The sequence below is a fragment of the Esox lucius genome, chromosome 3, assembly GCF_011004845.1.
Source record: "Esox lucius isolate fEsoLuc1 chromosome 3, fEsoLuc1.pri, whole genome shotgun sequence".
In the NCBI taxonomy this organism is placed as follows: Eukaryota; Metazoa; Chordata; class Actinopteri; order Esociformes; family Esocidae; genus Esox; species Esox lucius.
Genome location: NC_047571.1, coordinates 2318002 through 2338999, shown reverse-complemented (window position 1 = coordinate 2338999; position 20998 = coordinate 2318002). Strand labels below are relative to the sequence as shown.

At 39.5% G+C, this 20998-nt stretch overlaps 1 protein-coding gene across 2 annotated transcripts; it reads right to left on the bottom strand.

Annotated features, from left to right (window-relative positions):
- Positions 1-45: 45 nt before the first annotated feature.
- On the bottom strand, positions 46-19534 carry lhx8a (LIM homeobox 8a). 2 transcript variants are annotated; one of them, XM_010865269.4, is made up of 8 exons: positions 19453-19534; positions 18506-18658; positions 18048-18169; positions 1530-1750; positions 1170-1273; positions 877-972; positions 617-803; positions 46-438 (listed from the first exon to the last, which is right to left on the bottom strand). In XM_010865269.4, exons 1-8 carry the CDS (start codon positions 19513-19515, stop codon positions 362-364), a joined length of 1023 nt encoding a protein of 340 aa, XP_010863571.3. In that variant the 5' UTR covers positions 19516-19534; the 3' UTR covers positions 46-361. The 2 variants fall into 2 exon arrangements, with proteins under 2 accessions (XP_010863571.3, XP_034145207.1); XM_034289316.1 differs by lacking the exon at positions 19453-19534 and adding an exon at positions 18810-18911.
- Positions 19535-20998: the final 1464 nt, after the last annotated feature.

Below are 20998 nucleotides of genomic sequence, written 5' to 3'. Positions count from 1 at the left end.
ACTGTCCAAACTGGCGTGAAAATTCAAAGAAATCACTGTCAGCAGTGATCTTATGGCTTTTATTCAGATTTCTTCACAGCCATGGAAAAACATAGAACAGCTATATGTAGCCACTGTTTACACAGACAAAACAAACTAAGAAATTCATCCTTTCATTTTTAAACAAAGTGCCCAGTCACATACAAATAAATTAAATATGAAATGTCAAAACCAATATAGATACTATATATTAACACACTATACATTTAACAATGAATATTCTGAACCTTCATCAAACTACCTTAAATAATTATTGTAGGTGGCAAACAAGCTCCTCAGGCTTCTAAGTCCAGGTTCTGCAAAGGGGGGCAACCTTTAATGATCAGGCGTGGCTTATTGGCAGCTGTGTCATGGAATGGGGTAGAAGAGGCTGGAACACCAGTGAGGATGGAGGATGCACTTCAAAAAACAAAAATGCTGGGGTTACTCAAAAATGCACTATTGAATTAGAATAATATTCAAGTGGGTGATATAGATTTTTACCCTGAATGCTTAAATAGAATGAACATGTCACTTATAATACACAAGACACAGAAGAAATATGAACCTGTGATCTCCAAGTGCCGACTTTGCTCACCATCCATATATGTGTGGAGTGTGGTAAGCATGGGTGTCTCCGTTGGTATGTAGGATGTGTATTGTAGATCATCCATGAGAGGTGGAGACAACCCAGACTGTTGTAGTGAAGACATGGCTGTGGATGACATGTGATGGTTGGGGCTCACATGCTTCTTATGACGGGCTCTGCAGTTCTGGAACCAAACCTGGAGAGAAAATTGGGATTTATTATTTTTGCCATCTTGAGAAAACAGAATTGTTGGACTAATGAGTCCTTACTTGAATGACCCTGCGACTGAGGCCAGTCCTCTCTGACAGCTTCTGGAGGGTCTGCGCATCTGGGTTGTTATCCTGAGCAAACTGTGCCTGCATAACCTGAGACAACAACATGATACAGGCATTGTAAATCTGATGGGTGACACTCATTTAACCAGGTTGACAACAAATTGTCTGTTTCTATGACTAGACAACGTAGACCAAAGACATTTAATTGCAAGACAAGAAATACAAAAGAAAACATGTGATTAAATATAAAACAGATTATTTAAATTGACAGAAAAAGCCATGTTTACCTGCAGCTGGTCTGCAGTGAAACTAGTGCGAGCCCTCTTAGCTGGTTTAGGCAGGGATCCTTCCTGCTCAGACGGCAGGGCTCCCTCTACATTCATGCCTTTCCCTGTAAGGACGCGACCAGAGGTACATATTGCATAGGAACATTTGAAAATGTTAATTCAGAAAATAAACTACAAACTTTGAGTTTCAAAAGAAAGTTTCAAAATATTTTGTAAATGAGAATCATGCATGTAGAAAAGGCAAGTGAAAGTTCAAAATACAGGCCTTTTTTAACCCTTAATGGCAGGACTGCCGCATCAGTTTGCAATATTAACAAAGTTACAGCAAACAAGTCAGAATACATCTTTAACGTCACTCACCACTTTCCACTGCCCGTTTCAGGTTGTCCACCATGCAGTCATAGTGGACGCGACACAGCACCCTCTCCTCAACCAGGGCAAATTCCTCCCCTGTGGAGAGCTGACGCTTGCAGGAGAAGCAGGCAAAGCAGGCCAGGTGGTAAGTGTTTCCCTTTGCCCTTCTCACCCAATCATTTGATTGGATGTTCCTGCCACAGCGGGAACAGCGGGTTCCATACTTCCTGTGGGAACATTGTTCTATATATTTAGGATGTGTTGACTGTAAACTATGAAGACATGGAGTGTATGTATAATTTGAATACATTCAAACTACTTTGCCTTAATAAGTAACTAATAACGGCCTGTATTACTATGTAACTTGCTGAACCAGCCATTACATCAATATACCATTGTAATGAGGACTTAAAGACAAATGCTGAGGTAATTACATCTCTTGTCCCCCTAGGCAAATAAAGTACAGGTAGTTACATTCAACAAGGTCACATTGCAGTTATAAGTTACAATGTGAATTTCAAGCATGCCATTACAACTAGCAAGCAAGCAAGCTTATTTATATAGCACAATTCATACATTGAATTGCTTATGTGCTTTACAATGAAAAAGAAAAAAATACAATAGCATAAAAACAAATAGTCAAATGAAAACAGAATAAGAAAATAGAAAGAATAAAAACAGGATAAACTATAAAAGCTGTACGGGTTAGTGAGGTTAGGTTTAAGTGCTCAGTCATAGGCGCATGAATGTTTTTAACCTGGATTTAAAAATGTATACATTTGGAGCACGTCAAAGATCTTCGAGTAGTTTATTCCAGTTGTGTGCAGCATTACTACAAAAAGCAGCTTGACCATGTTTAGTTTGGACTCTACTAGCGGACGTGCGTTCATGGATCTAAGAGCCCTGCTCAGTTTATATTCTTCAAACATAATCAGAAATATATTTGGGGCCTATACCATTCACTGATTTATGAACTAAAAGCACTACTTTATGTTCTGTAACCGACTGGAAGCCAGTGCAAAATTTAAGAACTGGAGTGCTCCGTACTTTTGGTCGTGGTTAACATTCTAGCTGCAGCATTCTGAATGAGCTGCAGCGGATTTAGCATTTTCGGGGAGTCCAGTTAAGAGGCCATTACAGTAGTCAACCCTACTAGAAATAAAAGCATGGATGGGACACCACACCCTTTATTCTGGCTATATTTTTAAGAGGATCGAATGTTGTTTTGGTGACTGTTTTGATAGGACTTCAATGTGAGGTCTGAATCAGAACACCAAGATTACGCACTTGGTACCTGGTTTTTAGGGCCCGAGAATCCAGCTCTTTACTAATACTAGTTTTTATTTTTGTTGCCAAACAAGAATTGGATCTCACTTTTTTTATATTAGATTTCTTATATCTTTTCATGTGACACTGAAGAAATTTGACTTTGCTACAATCGTTATGTTGGAATACTGCCCGGCGGCCCAGTCACCGAAGGGAGGGGATCATACTCTGCTTCAGTGTGTCACAGTACATGTTGGCATTTATTTTTCCCTCAATGAACTGTAGATCCCCAGTGCCGGCAGCACTCATGCAGCCCCATAACACTCCCACCACCATGCTTGACTGTAGGAAAGACACTGGACACTTTATACTGGTCTTTATACTCCTCACCTGGTTGTCACCACACATACTTGACACCATCTGAACCAAATAATTTTCCTGAACCAAATAAGGTTCCAGTAATCCATGTCCTTAGTCTGCTTGTCTACAGCAAACTGTTGGCAAGCTTTCTTTTGCATCATCCTTAGGAGAGGCGTCCTTCTGGGACGACAGCCATGCAGACCAATTTGATCACAGTGTGCGGCGTATGGTCTGAGCACTTACAGGCTGACCCCCCACCGCTTTAACCTCAGCCAGAGTAGCCTACGAGCGCATATCGCCTGCCACACACATCAGATGTTATTTCTGTGGGGATATTTAGAGGTTTCAACATGTTTGAGCAGCTGCATAGGCTACTTTCATCAAGTAGTAACAACATGGTTAATGTTGGACAGAAGGGTATAAACACTTCGGTCCAATATTTGCAGTCCACTGGAATGCCAAAATAAACTGGAGATTTATCACAAAGGTATATCAATAACACCGCTCACCATTGTAGGGTTTGGTTCACACACAATTTGGAAAAGTGGCAACAATAATGATTTTGATTAGAACAAAGGCCTGAAGGAACTCATTTAATACTAATACTTGTTTGTCCTTTTGAAGTGTCATAAAAAGACAGTTTAAAAAATATTAAGAAAGTTACTTAAACTCATGTGCAAATATTTGTGAACCCTTTTAATAGCTTGTGGCTCCATTAGCAGTGATAATGGAGTAAACATCTCTTAAAGTCACTAATCAGTCACTGACATAAGGGATTTTTGCTCACTCCTTACAGAACAACAAATAAAGTCCTGCCACAGCACATCATGACTTAAGCCAGGGCTTTTTTGACTAAACAATCAAAACGGCTGTTTGACATCTGTCCAGAGAATGAACTTCCAGAAACCTTCAGTCTTTGGCAAAGATATGGAGTTTGTTTTTTCGTTAACGATAACCTTGGTGATTGCCAGGAGAAAGCCTCTGCTGTCAAAAATAAACCAAACTAGGTGTGGAAAAAAAGTTTGTTAACCGAAATAAAAAACAAGGCTTGACAAAAAAACAAAAACTAAAATACACTAAAATTATGAAGAACTTTAGTTTTTGTTTGTCGATTTATTTTACGTAAGCCTAGTATTTTGGGAGGATATGAAACCAATTTTCCAATTTCTTAGCTGTGCAAGTTTTAATTCACGCCCCTCACCTGGCATCATGGCGGTAAAAGTCAGGAGAAAGTGGCAGAGTCGCATTTGGGATTTCCACGAATGTGACTCTCTCAGATAAGAGCAAGGGCCTTGCAGTTGAAGGTGATCAAATATGTGGAGCATTTCTCAAGGGAATAAAATTTTTTAAATCCCACAAATCCGAAAGTCCATTTGAAAAGCGTGCACAAGGCTAACCTAGCTTACCTTGGCAAGGTAAGGGAGAACGCCAAGCCCCCCTCCCCGAAACAGCTGACCCCACTCCAGGTAGCATGATGGAGCTTGAGACAACGGTAGGCCAGAAAACACTAATGCAATGCTTCCACTGGCGACCCGATTGCTGCTGGTCAGTGAATATGCAGGAACGCCACAAGCAGGAGGAAGCATCGGTTCATGTTTGAGACTGGGATGTCTACACGATTGTGCGAGTCAATTGCCTTCAAAAAGTTCAGCACTCAAACCAAAATTCCAAACACCTGGAGCTGCAAGAGTCAATAGCCTTATTAGAGCTAAGATGGATATGGCAAAGCAGAAATTGAAAGAGATCATAAGTGAGGCGAGAAAGCTGATGGTTGGAGCAAGAGAGGATTAAACTGCGTCTTTCATGGGTGTGTCAGCCTGTTTTTCCAATCCGCCCAGAGGCCAGGTTCACCATGCACTTCTTAACCTACAGCGAATGGAACACCCTCACACCAGGGAGTCCATTTCACAATGCATTGAACAGACATTAGATTCGTGGGGTATAGCACAAGACAAAGGGCTGCTTGTTGTGACAGATAACAGCCCCAACATCGTCAAGACTGTGCGGCTGCTTAGGGATAGAAGGTGAGAGCAAAGTAGCGAGTCAGAAGATGTTTCTCATCTTATAGTGACAAATATGAAAACTTAAGATTTTAAAACTAGGGATGGTTAATCAAATATCAGAATATCCTTAAGTTAGTTTTCAAATACTTTCCTGAATTCTTATGACAATTGTTGGATGTGAAAAAAGTATCCTACAGGATTATAGTTTGTGAAATAATTTCATATGCCCATCCCTAGTTAAAACAACTGTGTTTAGGACAGTAAATTAAGTTCTTGATGTTAGCTTAAAATAAGCCAAGATTCAACCACTGTTTCACAGTGTAAGAAATTAAATAAAACAGGTAAGCTTACATAAATATGATCCCAGCTCTGGAATCTAGGTTGAGTAGAGCCATGAATCAGTTTTTAATTCAATAAAATGCATAGCTCTTTCTGGATTGTAACAGAACTTTGTCTATTTTACGCGTTTAACATTTGAGGTTTAAATTATCAAATTCTGTCCGTTTTATCTTTTTGCTTTGCTAAGAATTTGACCTGCCAGAAGATGGGGAGAACAAGATCCCGAGAATGCCATACCTAGCCCACAACCTTCAGCTTACACTTAGATGCCATGAAGCACCCATGTGCTGATTCAGTCATAAAAGCAAGAACACCGATACATGCTGCGAGGAAATAATCAGTGGCAAATGAATTTATCAAAAGGTGTGGCAAAACTCTGGCCTGTGATTGAAGCACATGCTGGAACAGCACTTTTGAAATGTTGAGAAGTCTGCTGGAGTCCAGAGCTGAACTAAACCAATTACTTGAAGATAAGGGCAGGGACACTTCTAACAAGCGAATGGGCTAAGCTGGAGAACCTTGTCAAGCTGCTTGAGCCCTTTGCCGTTCAGAGACCAGCTTCAGAGTGACAGCCAGGCACTCAAGAAGTGCCATGCCTGCTCAAACTTGAGGCACACCTACTGACAACAACTGTTGGTAAGCAATTTGCTCAAGTGATGCTGAAGTCCTTGCAAGAACATGGCACTGGTATTCTTAGCCCTGCTTCCACAGGGTTTGATGCTACACCAGCAGGAGCCTGCCAAATGGATCCAAGTGTTTCGCTGGTTCTTCAATCACCAGACAGCAGCTCAGGCCTTTGTGCAGATCCTGGCAGCTCAGTATAAACCAGCTGGTTCTCAAACTTCAACAGGAGCCTCTCTGCTGTCCTTCAGAAATACCGCTTCCTTGCGTCCCATACAGAAGTCAACATGACCTCCACAAATCAGCCTAATGTGACCGAAATAAAGTACTCTAATGATGTCAAACAGGGTGTGTTTGAGACAGTTGCAGATAAAGAGAGGCAGTCTATCCAAACCTTGCCCCTGTGGCACTGGATCTCAGTGCTCCTGCCTTGCAAGCATTTGTGGAGCACACCTGGCCTGAGAAGTAGAACAACCACATCCCTGGAACAATGTGTTTTTCTCAAGATCAACAACAAATTGTTGCTTGACTAAAGTATACCGTTTCTCATACACCACCCACACACTTGCAATCTTAAGAAGCTGAATTTGAAACCGCTGATTCATTCAGTGCAAGGGACTTCATTTTTTGTTTTATTTACAATGTTGTACACAAGGCTATATAAACTTAACACAGATAATTAAAGCATGGATAGTATCTTGCCAGATGTCTGGTTCAGAGCACTTTAAGCGTCCAAAATATTCACTATAATAACCTCTGGAGTACATTCTTTTTGTGTGTGTGTTTTTTTTTAGCTTCCTGAAATGTCTAGCTCCCAATCAATATCATGTGTGGCTCATTAATGGTTTAATGTATGTTTGTGCATCTTTAGTCTATTGGCTGTTTAGATTTTTAACACGCACACTACCTGCATCTCAACTCAGAAGCAGAATTACACACTTTGCACATAAGGCTGCATCTTTTGTAGACTTTACATATTTGTTCCCACATCTATATATTTTATGTACTGTTGTGTCCAGTTGAATATTGCTGGTTAATGACCTGCTTTAAAAACAAAGTCAAAAAGAAATAAAAAAATGAAAAACAAAACTAATGACAATGCAACCCCCCCACTAATGACAAAGCACACACAGTAACCTAAATGACACAAGGGGACATCCGCAAATCGCAGAAGTTGTGTTTGGGTTAGAATATACCCACATTTATTGTTCTTGTGGAAGGGCGTCCAATTCACAGGTGAGTTTGTCATGTAAAATGCCCCTCATTGATATATTTGCCTCACAGTGGACTGATGGTGTTGAAATATTTGAAGGTGGTTTAGCCTTCTCTAGAGTTGTGCTCTCAACCCCCTTCCTGATGTCCTCAGATCTACTTTCCACCCAGCATGGTGTTTGGCATTCACCTGTATGGGTAACTCCAAACCAGATGTCTAATTATCTTACCCAAACTTTCCTAAAGACCACTTTGATTGGTAAACTAAGGTGGCCAAATGAACCAATTACATTATTTTTTGCACCAGCATGATTTTTATTTTGTTTACTACTACAAACGGAATTGCTAATTAAACATGTCGGGGATTTTGTTTTTGACTAAATAAACATTGTCGTGAAAACTTCAAGCAGCACGGTTTCTTCAACCTATATATGAAACCAGCTTTCAACACTAATTTAACCAGGGAGACATTGAGACCTAGGTCTCATTCACAAGAATAAAACAATAAAAAAAAAAAATACATACACTGACATTAGCCATCTCATTTAAAATAAACATTTCACTATAAAAACCTAATGTTTTTTTTTTTTTATTGACATGGACACCACGGAATCCAAACGAAACTCCAATTGGATACTATTCCACCAATGAGGTGATTTATATGAAAAGGCAGAACTACCCAACTCAGTAGTTACAAAAGTTGTCTAACACTAACCAACTGATCTTGCATTGTAGACAGAGGATCTGGGTGTCAGAGATGTTATGTATACCAGAAGCCTGTGGAGCCTTGTATACAAAAATAGAGTAATGAAGGGATCTACAGGCTTTTAAGGACATCCAGCCAACTTTCTGGTAAAGGATGCAGTGATGAGTATTATCAATGATTTAATAGAACAAAGGGTGCTATGATAAACTAAATCAGATGCACTTTGGTATATCGTATCACCATAGTCAAGCACACGCATGAAAGTTGACTGTAAAATTTGTTCCCTGTTCGCCAGAGAAAAGCAAGACCTATTTCTATTGAAGAAACCCAATTTACACTTAAAGAAACTTAAGTAGCTCATTTGTAAGCTTCTTAAATGAAAAGGTTGCTGTCAATCCAAATACCATGGTATTTGTATGAAGGGACCTGGGCAATTATACAGGTGCTGGTCATAAAATTAGAATATCATCAAAAAGTTGATTTCAGTGATTCCATTCAAAAAGTAAAACTTGTATATTATATTAATTCATTACACACAGACGGATTTCAAAATTTCTCTTTTAATTGTGATAACTGACAACTAATGAAAATCCCAAATTCAGTATCTCCGAAAATGTGATTACTTAAGACCAATACAAAAAAAAATTTTTTTGGAAATGTTGGCCAACTGAAAAGTATGAACATGTACAGCACTCAATACTTAGTTGGGGCTCCTTTTGCCCGATATACTGCAGCAATGCGGCATGGCATGGAGTCGATCAGTCTGTGGCACTGCTCAGGTGTTATGATAGCCCAGGTTGCTCTGATAGTGGCCTTCAGCGCTTCTGCATTGTTGGGTCTGGCATATCGCATCTTCCTCTTCACAATACCCCATAGATTTTCTGTAGGATTAAGGTCAGGCGAGTTTGCTGGCCAATTAAGAACAGGGATACCATGGTCCTTAAACCAGGTACTGGTGGTTTTGGCACTGTGTGCAGGTGCCAAGTCCTGTTGGAAAATTAGATCTGCATCTCCATAAAGTTGGTCAGCAGCAGGAAGCATGAAGTGCTCCAAAACTTCCTGGTAGATAGCTGCGTTGACCTTGGACCTCAGTGGAACACAGTGGACCAACACCAGCAGATGACATGGCACCCCAAACCATCACGGACTGTGGAAACTTTACACTGGACATCAAGCAACGTGGATTCTTGTGCCTCTCCTCTCTTCCTCCGGGACCTTGATTTCCAAAGGAAATGCAAAATTTACTTACATCAGAGAACATAATTCAGCAGCAGTCCAGTCCTTTTTGTTTTTAGCCCAGGTGAGACGCTTCTGACACCATCTTGTTCAAGAGTGGCTTGACACAAGGAATGCGACAGCTGAAACCCATGTCTTACATACATCTGGGCGTGGTGGTTCTTGAAGCACTGACTCCAGCTGCAGTCCACTCTTTGTTTTTTTGTTATGTTTGTTATTTTTTGTTATTTTTGAATGGGTTTTGTTTCACAATCCTCTCCAGGGTGCGATTATCCCTATCACTTGTACACTTTCCTACCACATCTTTTCCTTCCCTTCACCTCTCTATTGATGTGCTTGGACACAGAGCTCTGTGAACAGCCAGCCTCTTTAGCTATGACCTTGTGTCTTGCCCTCCTTGTGCAAGGTGTCAATGGTCATCTTTTGGACATGTCAAGTCAGCAGGTTTCCCCATGATTGTGTTGCCTACAGGACTAATTTTATATTTTAAAATTTTATGACCAGCACCTGTAGAACCATCCAGAGTGAAGATGTAAGCCAGGTGAGATCTTTTGAGAGGACTTCAAAAACATTCAATTTGGTTTAGCTACTATTAAGTACAAGCTTTAAAAACGTTAAGTGCTTCCTGCACAGACTAAAATCAGACTAAACTGGACATAGCTGCACTGATTGTTGGAGCGCAAGAATAAAGTGTAATCTGCATAGAGGTAAAAAGCACAACTATTTACAGATATATACATAAATGCTATTGGTCTAGTAAGAAGAACAGGTCCTAAGATGGATCCCTGAAGAACACCTCTGTATACTTCAAGACTATCAGACATAACTCTATCCAGCACAATAGTGTGTGTTCGGTCCCTAAGATGAAAACCAAGAACATGCGGCAGGGCTAAGGGCTATTGATGACAGTTTCTACAACAAGATACCATGATCAACAGTATCAAAGGCCTAAGTACAAGTAAATGAACAATGCAGCATTTTCAAATCCAGAGCATTTACAAGATAATTTACTTCTAATGTAGATGCACTAACAGTGCGATGACAAGATCTAAAACCAGACTGATTCACATGTAAAATACATTTCTCAGCCAAGAAGGAGCTAAGCTGCACATTTAACAATTACTCAAGATTCTTAGCTAAACAAGGAAGCCTTAAATTGTCAATATTTTTTGATCACTACTACTAAGTTCCCAATGAGGCAACACAGATTTAAAATTTAAAATGTCAAATTTAAACGATGGGTTACCGCACCAGCAATAAAGGGATGCGGTAAATTTCTGCAGACCAGGTTCCAAATTATTTGCCCCTATAGAGTCTAAAGTTAGTAAAGAATCAAGGACTTCTTTAACAGAAAGTTGTCTGAAAACCCCAAACCCAAATTTCCTCCATCAGTATCCAGATCACAATTAGAGTCGAGTTAGCTACTGAATCAAATATAGCTTACAGCAATATAATGGCGATTAACTGTTTTAATTATTTTATCAGTGATGGGTCCAGAGACAGAATTAATTTGACCCAGGAGCGAAAGAGTCACAGCCCTTTAGAGATCTAAAAGGTTTCCCAGAACCTGGCCAGGTTTCCTGAACAATTGGATAAAGGGTTAACAAAATAATCCAATAATTTTTTGAATACATTTTACACATCGATTTATTCACTTAAATGATTGCCAATCCGGGCTTCTGTCTGTAAATCAAGCTTTGGCCCAGGCAACATCCCCATTATGTATAAATTCAGCTAGCACCGACATAAACCAATGGTTAGACTTTTAAGTCAAGGTTAAGGGAATATGCTTACCCACAATAACATTGAAGATGCTACATAACATGTGAAGTACTCATTCTGGAACAACCATGAATGTGACATTCAATATCATGAAGTTGTAAATCATGTAAAAAAGGCACATTCATTAAACAGATTAAACATTCCTGACTGATAAGACAGGGTTTAGATCTAGGCATTCACACATCCATAATACACACAGCAGGAAAGTGGTCACATCTAAGGAGAACACCCCACTTGCAACATTTGTCAGGGGAATGTGTAAAAAATATATATATATTAAAAAAAAAAAAAAAATCGTCACCCATGGTAGATTTTTAGAGTCCTTCAGATTTGGACTTCTTGGCTTAATTTCTTAATTAACTGCATCCGATTCAATTTAACACCAAAACCCCTTATACACATTCCTAGTCAATGTTAAAATCCCTAGCAATTAACACGGAGTGATAGCCAAGGAGGCCATTAGATCAATGAATTCAACTAGCAGACATTCCTTTGCAGAGGGAGGACAGTAAACGCTGATGATTGTTATATTCTAATTCATTCCTAGTTGTAGCCGTAGGGCCACAAATTCAAATTGCTTTAGGATGGTGACAGACTTCAATACTGGAACTGAAAGATTCTTTTACATAAATACACCACCCCCTTACCCTTCCTATCTGGACTAAACTCTGTAACAAGCTAGAGCATTTTCAGAGTTCAGATTATTTTCCATTAGCCATGTTTCTGATAAAACCAAAATGTCTTGATGTGCATGAATGGCCCAGATCTTAATGTGATCCATTTTTGAGAGAAGGCTACGTATGATTAAGTGCACCATTTTTAAAACTTTATGGTCTTTGTATTCCACTGGTGTATCAATACAAGTCAAATCTTCAAAATGTATGATGTTTTGGAGCTAACAGAAGACAAAAAAACAAAACAAGAATGAGATTACTAAAACCAATACCTCTATGCTTGTTAGTACATGCAATACGACAGCCAAATACATGCCTGCTAATACAATGGGAGAAGACAACAGTGGCTTCCTTTTGATAGCTAACAGAGAAGCTATTCTGATGCACAAGCATAGAATCCTGGGTATTAACTTCCAAGACTACAATGTCAAGCACCAACAGCTCTACTGGAGGCTAGTGTAAGAGTTAATTGAGGAAAGGATTCTGGAGCCATATTTAATTTGGAAAAATGTATTCATTCAGGTTCATGTGCAGATACCTTTTACTCCTGTCATTATGGCTCCAATGGGTTCTCAGGTCCATCATGCATTAGTTATGCTCAGTGTGACAATGTAGTAAGTTTTTTTTTCAATGCTGTGTTCCCATACCGTAAAAAGTAAATGGCTAACTCAAACTGAGTAGTAACTAAAATAATTAACAGATCAAAACCATTTGGGAAAATGTTCTGCAACAGGAAAATACCAATGGTCCCATCAAGAAAGTAAATTGCAGCACAGAAACTAATCCAGCATGTACTGCTGTATTACACCAGATACTGCTTAAATAAGCACAGTCACATGTTAGATAATACCTGCCATGGTGGGTTAGTGACAGATTGTCATATGAAACAAAATGTTCCTATCAATTAGTTACAGGAGAGTTATTAATGACTAATCATTCATGTACACAGGAGCATACATTTCTATGTTGCTAACGTAATTTATGTTATAATTTAAAGTTAGAAGGGCAGCAATGACACTTTGGTATTATCACTGAAATACTAGTTGAGTTACTCAAATGACTTGTAGTAATGAGTTTCCACAAAAAACCTCAACTGATTCACCATGCATATTTTAGACAGTATCAGTTGTACATGACTTTCCGCCAGTGCAGCCTCAGCTATCTTTAATATTGTTGTGCTCAACTAGTTGTTGCATTCCTTGCACAAACCATTATTTGTTTAGGCATCAAAAAGCAAAAACATGGTCATTAAAATATCATGTAGGTCTAATTAAGGTAGGCAGTTTGAATGTAATTTAAACACCTATGCCCTCTGCACAAACTAACCAAATGGGCTTAATAGGAACTAGCGATTTACAGTAAAAGACAATAACTAAACACCATAAAATAGAAATATTTTGGCAATATAAATACGGTAAACAATATCATGCCCATCTTCAGTTGGTGACTTATTTTAAAAGTAAAATGGAGACATGCATAAACAAACATTAATTTACTAGGTGACACAATATACTGACTTAAAAGTAACCAGCAGGTAGTAGCAGCACATCCATAATAATGGCAAAACTGATTGGCTTAGAATTCTCTTATGAATTACGTTACATGGATGAAATAAAAGCATAATGGCAGAGACATTAAACAAAATGTATCTCTGATTAGAACCCAAAAACTGTAGTGGACTTTAAGGGTATGCTTTCACTAGTTCACCCTAATCGTGTAAGATGAATGCAATCCATGTTTTCATTTTCCCCTAGTGGCGCAACTAGGGGACAGGCCTACAAGATGAGGCGCAACACCATGAAGCACAGTTGTCTACAATGTGACATGAAAAGGCACCATCAAACCTAAACCGATCAATCCGATCAGAAGCAAAGAAGCCTAATAACCGAGCAGTGTAGGCATGGGGATAAGGCATGAAGCAGCAGCCAAAAACCTGAAGACATTCAGGTGGCACAAATAGTAAGTGAATACAATAGTATGTACACTCACCTAAAGGATTATAAGGAACACCTGTTCAATGTCTCATTAATGCAATTACCTAATCAACCAATCACATGGCAGTTGCTTCAATGCATTTAGGGGTGGGGTCCTGGTCAAGACAATCTCCTGAACTCCAAACTGAATGTCAGAATGGGAAAGAAAGGTGATTTAAGCAATTTTGAGCGTGGCATGGTTGTTGGTGCCAGGCGGGCCGGTCTGAGTATTTCACAATCTGCTCAGTTACTGGGATTTTCACGCACAACCATTTCTAGGGTTTACAAAGAATGGTGTGAAAAGGGAAAAACATCCAGTATGCGGCAGTCCTGTGGGCAAAAATGCCTTGTTGATGTTTGAGGTCAGAGGAGAATGGGCCGACTGATTCAAGCTGATAGAAGAGCAACTTTGACTGAAATAACCACTCGTTACAACAGAGGTATGCAGCAAAGCATTTGTGAAGCCACAACACGCACAACCTTGAGGCGGATGGGCTACAACAGCAGAAGACCCCACCGGGTACCACTCATCTCCACTACAAATAGGAAAAAGAGGCTACAATTTGCACAAGCTCACCAAAATTGGACAGTTGAAGACTGGAAGAATGTTGCCTGGTCTGATGAGTCTCGATTTCAGATGGTGGAGTCAGAATTTGGTGTAAACAGAATGAGAACATGGATCCATCATGCCTTGTTACCACTGTGCAGGCTGGTGGTGGTGGTGTAATGGTGTGGGGAATGTTTTCTTGGCACACTTTAGGCCCCTTAGTGCCAATTGGGCATCGTTTTAATGCCACGGCCTACCTGAGCATTGTTTCTGACCATGTCCATCCCTTTATGGCCACCATGTACCCATCCTCTGATGGCTACTTTCAGCAGGATAATGCACCATGTCACAAAGCTCAAATCATTTCAAATTGGTTTCTTGAACATGACAATGAGTTCACTGTACTGAAATGGCCCCCACAGTCACCAGATCTCAACCCAATAGAGCATCTTTGGGATGTGGTGGAACGGGAGCTTTGTGCCCTGGATGTGCATCCCACAAATCTCCATCAACTGCAAGATGCTATCCTATCAATATCTAAAGAATGCTTTCAGCACCTTGTTGAATCAATGCCACGTAGAATTAAGGCAGTTCTGAAGGCGAAAGGGGGTCAAACACAGTATTAGTATGGTGTTCCTAATAATCCTTTAGGTGAGTGTAGTCAAACTAGTAAATCAAAAACAGCATTCAAACAGATGGAATACATTTTCACCTCAGTTATACTAGGATAATCTAATACTACATACTAATACTAGCTCATTGACAGGCTGATATAACACTGCCCCCTAATTCCAAACAAGAAAACACCCAGCAACAGAAACAATCATTAGTGCTTATCAGTCACCCCGGAATCCTTACACAATAATACACATTTTAAACAAATGACTCAGATCTATAACATGAACCAAGTACAAGGTATCAAGTTACATATGCTTCCTGCGATGGTCAAGGAGCATACTGCCAACTACTGAAAGGTCTGCACAGACCCAACCACTCCATCCCACCCGCCCATGCCCATAAACAGCACACTGAAGGTACAATTAGTTCTAGCATGCACGAACAGTTTTAGCTGACTACACATGTATCTGCATTAATGTTATATCACTGACAATAGATCCTCACCTCTGATGTGATATGCACAAAAAAATATATATGAAGGCAACACAAATCAGGTCACAATGAATGAAATATTAAAGATCAAAATACACTGAAGTACACTAATTTGTTGAGAACAAAAATGACCTAACAGTCAATGGAAAACAAATCACCAACCAATTGAGGGCTGGACTCAAACCAAAGTAAAAAATTGAACTCATGCGACTCAATGCCTGGGCATGCTCCTGATGAGACAGCGGATGGTGTCCTAGGTATCTCCTCCCAGACCTGGATCAGAGCATCAGTTAGCTCCTGGACAGTCAATGGCACTACTTGGCAGCGGCGGATGCACCAATACATAACGTCCCAGAGGTTCTCAATGGGAAACAGGTCTGGGGAACGTGAGGGTCAGTCAATGGCATCAATGGCTTCGTCATCTAAAAACTGCCTGCAGACTCCGGCCACATGAGGTCGGGCATTGTGCAGCACCAGGAGGAACTCAAGGCCCAAAGCACCAGCGTATGGTCTGACAATGGGTCTACGGATTTCATCCTGGTACCTAACAACAGTCAGGGTATCGTTGGCTAGCACGTGGAAGTCTGTGCGACCCTCAAAAGATATGCCTCCCGAGACCATCACCAACCAACCGCCAAACCGTTCTTGCCGGATGATCTTGAAGGCAGCATAACGTTCACCACGGCATCTTCAGACTTTCATGTCTGTCACTTGCTCAGTGTGAACCTGCTCTCATCTGAAGATGTCCATGAGCAGCCCTGTCCTGCTCTCAACATGTTACAGCCAATCTCCTGGTATCTCCTCCATGCTCGAGACTGTACTGGGAGTCACAGCAAACCTTGTGACAGAACATGTGCCATCCTGGAGGTGCTGGACTGCCTGCACAACCTGAATGGGCTGCAGGTACCGCCCCATGCTCCAGCTAGAGGAGAATCAGTCGAAGGTTAAGGAGAGAGCAACGGTCTTTGGCATCACCTGCAAAACCATTCCCTTTGGGGGTTGTCTTGCTGTTACCTCTCCAGTGCACCGGTTATCCTATTCAAGTTTGTACAGCTACCCTCATGGGGACCAGAAAATAGAAATTGCATGCTCCCTTGCCCTAAACTAAACCTAACCTTAACCTCAATAAAGTAACATTTATGTCTAAACTTTACCTAGATGTAATGCCTAACCTTAACCAACAATGCCTGGACTTTAAAGAAACCCCAATTCTAACTATAAAATCAATTGTAAGTTTGACCCTAAACCGGAAATTGACTTTTGCCTCATGGGGACCGGCAAAAGGTTCCAATTAGGTCAATTTTTTCTGTTTTTACTATACTCATTGGGACATTTGGTCCCCATTCGTTCAGTAAGACCTAACCACACACACACACGCACGCACGCACGCACGCACGCACGCGCACTCCCTAGATTTTTTTTTTGAGCAGTGTCTTACCTTACAACCGTCTTGAAACAGCGGATTGCATTGTTTCTTTTGCCCAAAAACAGGGCTGTCCAACCCTTTTCAAAGATCAAGCATCCAGTAGGTATTTACCTACCCTAACAGGGGTTGAGCTGAACCTACACAATGGATTCTAAGAGAATACACAATATATTCTTAATCGATTTCAAGCTGTATCTAAATTCAAGACTGATGTTTGGAGATAGGGGTCAGGATGATTAAAATAACATACAGGGCACCCTCTGGTGGAAGCCTGTAGATAACTTGTAATCATATCGCCACAGGCACAAATATTTAAATAAAGGTTCCATTCATCAAATTATAGACCAATGGGTTGATCACTCAGAAAACTGGCATTAAACAAAAATAATTGTGTCATATTCTCACTTGAAATTGAGAAATACTATTTTACAATCTAAAAATAAGGATTTTTTTTAATTATAATGTACTTTGAGATTATGCAATTCAAAATGTCCCCAAATCTTTTTAAGTGCAAAAAATATTTTAACTCCAAAAAGTAAAACATGAATATAATATTTTACATTGCTTCCTTAACGTTTAAACACTGAAAGTGATGAGCAACAGTTTTTGCATTTCAATAAAGAGAATGGGGACAACTAATTCTGGTGAAATTGTAGGCTAAATGTTCAACATTCTCCGAAAAACGAGTCCTTAATAGTCGGTTCTAATTCAATTGGCTACAGACAGGCATTTGGAAAAAGCATTCGCGCCAGGGTTAAAATGTTTGTGAAGTCATAAAATAATTATATTTTTTAAAAAGCACTTATTTTGAGCGTTAAAAACAAAACATTTAAACTACAGACCAAAAAAAGCCACACGGGACAGGTTATGAATTAAATTTTACCTCCTGTGACATTCCAAACATATTCATATTGAAATAAAACATTTTGTACAACGAATTTTGAACTTTGACAATACCATACATTGAGGCAATAAAACGAATAAGATCACCACGTTTGTGTACACAGCAAAACTTAAGTATACGGCCCGAATACCTTTTTTTTTATCGAGTGTAGTGGCAAAAAAGTGGGTAGACTACTTTTCTTGGTTAAAAAACGTTGCGTTTGCAGTGCTTTAAATACTTTTTTGTTTGGGTCAATCAAACATTTGGATACTACAAACGAATTATCTTCGTTATTCACTCGTTCGATGCCTTTTCGTAATAAAAAAATAAATACAATTATTTCTCTGGATGTAGCCTGGACAAAACTAACCGCACCTTCTACCTACCTGAAGTAGTCGAGTTTGCAGAAAACCTCTCTCTCTTTGATGTAGCAACTGACATGTCTTCCCAGAGGAGTTTGGCACACGCTGCAGGAGAGACACCTCACGTGCCAGCACAAGTTGTTCACCTGAAATGTAGCCACAGCATAATCGCATTTCCAACAGGTTGTTTTGACTGGCAGAACAGCACCGTGGTTAATAGGCCTACGTTAAATTTAAGTATATGCACCATTTAATATTGCATAATGTTCTGTTAATTGCAAATTAAGGCTATGCACTACAATTTGGCTGAATTGACTATTGCTGAACTGAAAGGTAATATCATCGGACATTCGAAAATGAGAAGACTGTGGGTTTAGGCCTACGATAGCTTAAACTAATTTAACATTAGCACGCTAGGCCTTCCGTTAAGCGTGCTAAGTCTTACATTATTAGGTAAGCCCTTGATAAGTTATACAATTTACCTTCAGTAGGTATTTGTCAACAATCTCCAAGCCACACTTAGTACAAAGGCTTCTCCCCAGCGTGGCTGATGCCATAGTCTGCAGTGTCGAAGATGACGACAAAGACGAAGATGGTGAATATGACTCGTCTTCAAAAGTATCATCCGAGGTGCCCTGGATATTAAAATAAGTCAATTGTCAAAGCAACATTTCCCATGCGTAAATTATACGATAATACGTTTATTATAACATGTTTGAGAAGTCGTGTACACAAGGCTTTACACTACGTTTTTACACTTGTCTTGGATTTTACGTATAGTGCTACCTTAAGGCCATCTGTTCATTTTTATCATTTTACTTGTAGGCTAATAGCCTGAGCATCGAAAATGCAGTTTCACGTCCCTCGTTAGGCATGGATTAAAATAAATTACAACAAATTAAGGACTACAGCCTAAACTCAATCTAAGATTTTCTATGAACAGAAATACTCAGTTCTTGAGATGTCTAGGCTACACAACCTTCGAGGTTCATATCCTAATCTCCCCGATTCGGATGTCAAATTACATGCAGTCAGGGGGATAATTCTTCTGATCTGATTAGACAAATACGACTAAACCGAACATGTTGTATTGACAAACATCCCTAAAGCACATAAAATATTGTATGCTGCAGTTAGTCAGTTAACGCTACAACTTCAAAACCACGCACGCAGCCCGCAGTTGTAACTGCTGCAGGTGATTTATTTAAATTAGATTAGATCCATGTAACACAACACCAAACTGATTTTTGCTAGAAATCTAATGGGGAGGCACTTCAAATATGCTTGGCTAAAAAAAACTTATAACTGGAAATCTAATTAGATCCAAAAATGCCTCAACTCAATGTTAAGCCGTTCATACTAAGGTAGTCATAAATAAGAAAAAAAAAAGAAGATAATTAGTAAACGTAATACAAGGATAAAGACTTACCGTACTTTCGGAGATGGAGGTGAAACCATTTTCAATTTCGTTCACTTTGGAGCAAGCCAACATTTGTTCACTTTTCCAAAACATTACTTTGTAACCCTAAAACAAATACGCCAGGAGAATAATCCCATATAGAGTCCAGTGTTGGAGGCTGTGGCACCAACCCCATGCTCCACCGAAAACGGTCTTAGTATTAGTGAGGGTGGAACTTTTTCCTCTCCATTTTCCTTTTGACAGTGTTGGCCGCGCCTCCCTGACAATATGCCCGCCTTTCCCGTGAACATGGTGACATGCTAATATGCCTATGAAAAATATTAGTTATACGTCAGAAGCAATACCTCTATTCGATTGTTTCATTTTATTCTTATATTTTTGAGGACAACAGAAGCCACTGAAATTTTTTCCCGATGAGCCAAAGTCAAACGTGAAAAGAAAACGAAATACACAAAATTTAACATCCCATTTAGAACTCTCCTGCAACAATTTCAGCCTAATGTCTGCAACCTTGGCCTCAAAAAAATAAATAAATCACACAGCAGCAATTTGTTGGTTTTTAATCCATTACCTTATTAGTACTAACCGGTGGCATCTGGGCAACGCGCAACCGACAGCACTCTGGGCATATTGTCTCCCAGCTGAGTTTAACGTAGTTGCTTCCTGTTGTTGATTATGGTAGTAGTTAGTGTTTAAATGAACGATCGGCCATATCATTGTTAAATACAAGCAGGTTTGTGAATGCTTACTTTTAGTAAGTAAATGTGTGCTTGTGTTAAGAGGTTTTTCAAGGTAAATCACATGAAAAATGCAGCAGTTAAAGGGATGCAAATGGAGTGGGGACCTTTTTCAATAGGAAAGCCAACAGTTAAAACCGAAGATAGAAATGCGAAAATGTTGACATTATATATATTATACAGCCTCTGTAGGTTGTTGTCTTACCTTTTCAACCTCCCTGTTTTTTCTCTAAATAAATATCTAGATAAATACTCGTTAAATACTTAAAACAAATGCATGCAAATTATATTATTGTACTAAAATGTGACTATTTGCTTTAATAGCCAGTACAGTGTGAATACAGTTTGGTATAGGCAACTTGTATTGATGTAGCACAAGATGCACCACAATCCACAATGGTGGAGATTTTGAGTTCCACTGTTTAATCAGATTTTTAATGAAGTGGTCTAGTCTAGGCTGTTGCATACTGCTGTTTGAATCTAACTCACGGCTCTTTCAGCAAATAAATAGTTCTCAATCTTTCACAGATTCCCTGTTAAAGCATGTGCCTCGAAATAATAATAAAAAAAACTTGTTACAGTATGAATGCATTTGATCATACCTTTTAATTTCTTTTGTGAGATATTTTTTTTATAAGCGAACAAGCTGGCTGCAGTTTAAATTTGCATGCTATTACTATCATCAATGCCAAAAAGAGACCTCCACCTAGATGTCAGGAATTGCCTAGCTGCTAGGGCCTTAAACATGAACTTAATCACTATGCTTTAGATTTATACCTAAACTTGATTCTCAGATGTTTAAGTTTATACATGTAAAT

Bases quoted from the DNA above. Each gene is read 5' to 3' on its own strand.
- lhx8a (XM_010865269.4), bottom strand. From the start codon at position 19,515: ATGTTGGCTTGCTCCAAAGTGAACGAAATTGAAAATGGTTTCACCTCC. The intron at 18,659-19,452 runs GTAAGTCTTTAT...TTTAATATCCAG, and splicing joins CCTCCATCTCCGAAAGTACG to GGCACCTCGGATGATACTTT. The intron at 973-1,169 runs GTAAACATGGCT...TTGTTGTCTCAG, and splicing joins TCACTGCAGACCAGCTGCAG to GTTATGCAGGCACAGTTTGC.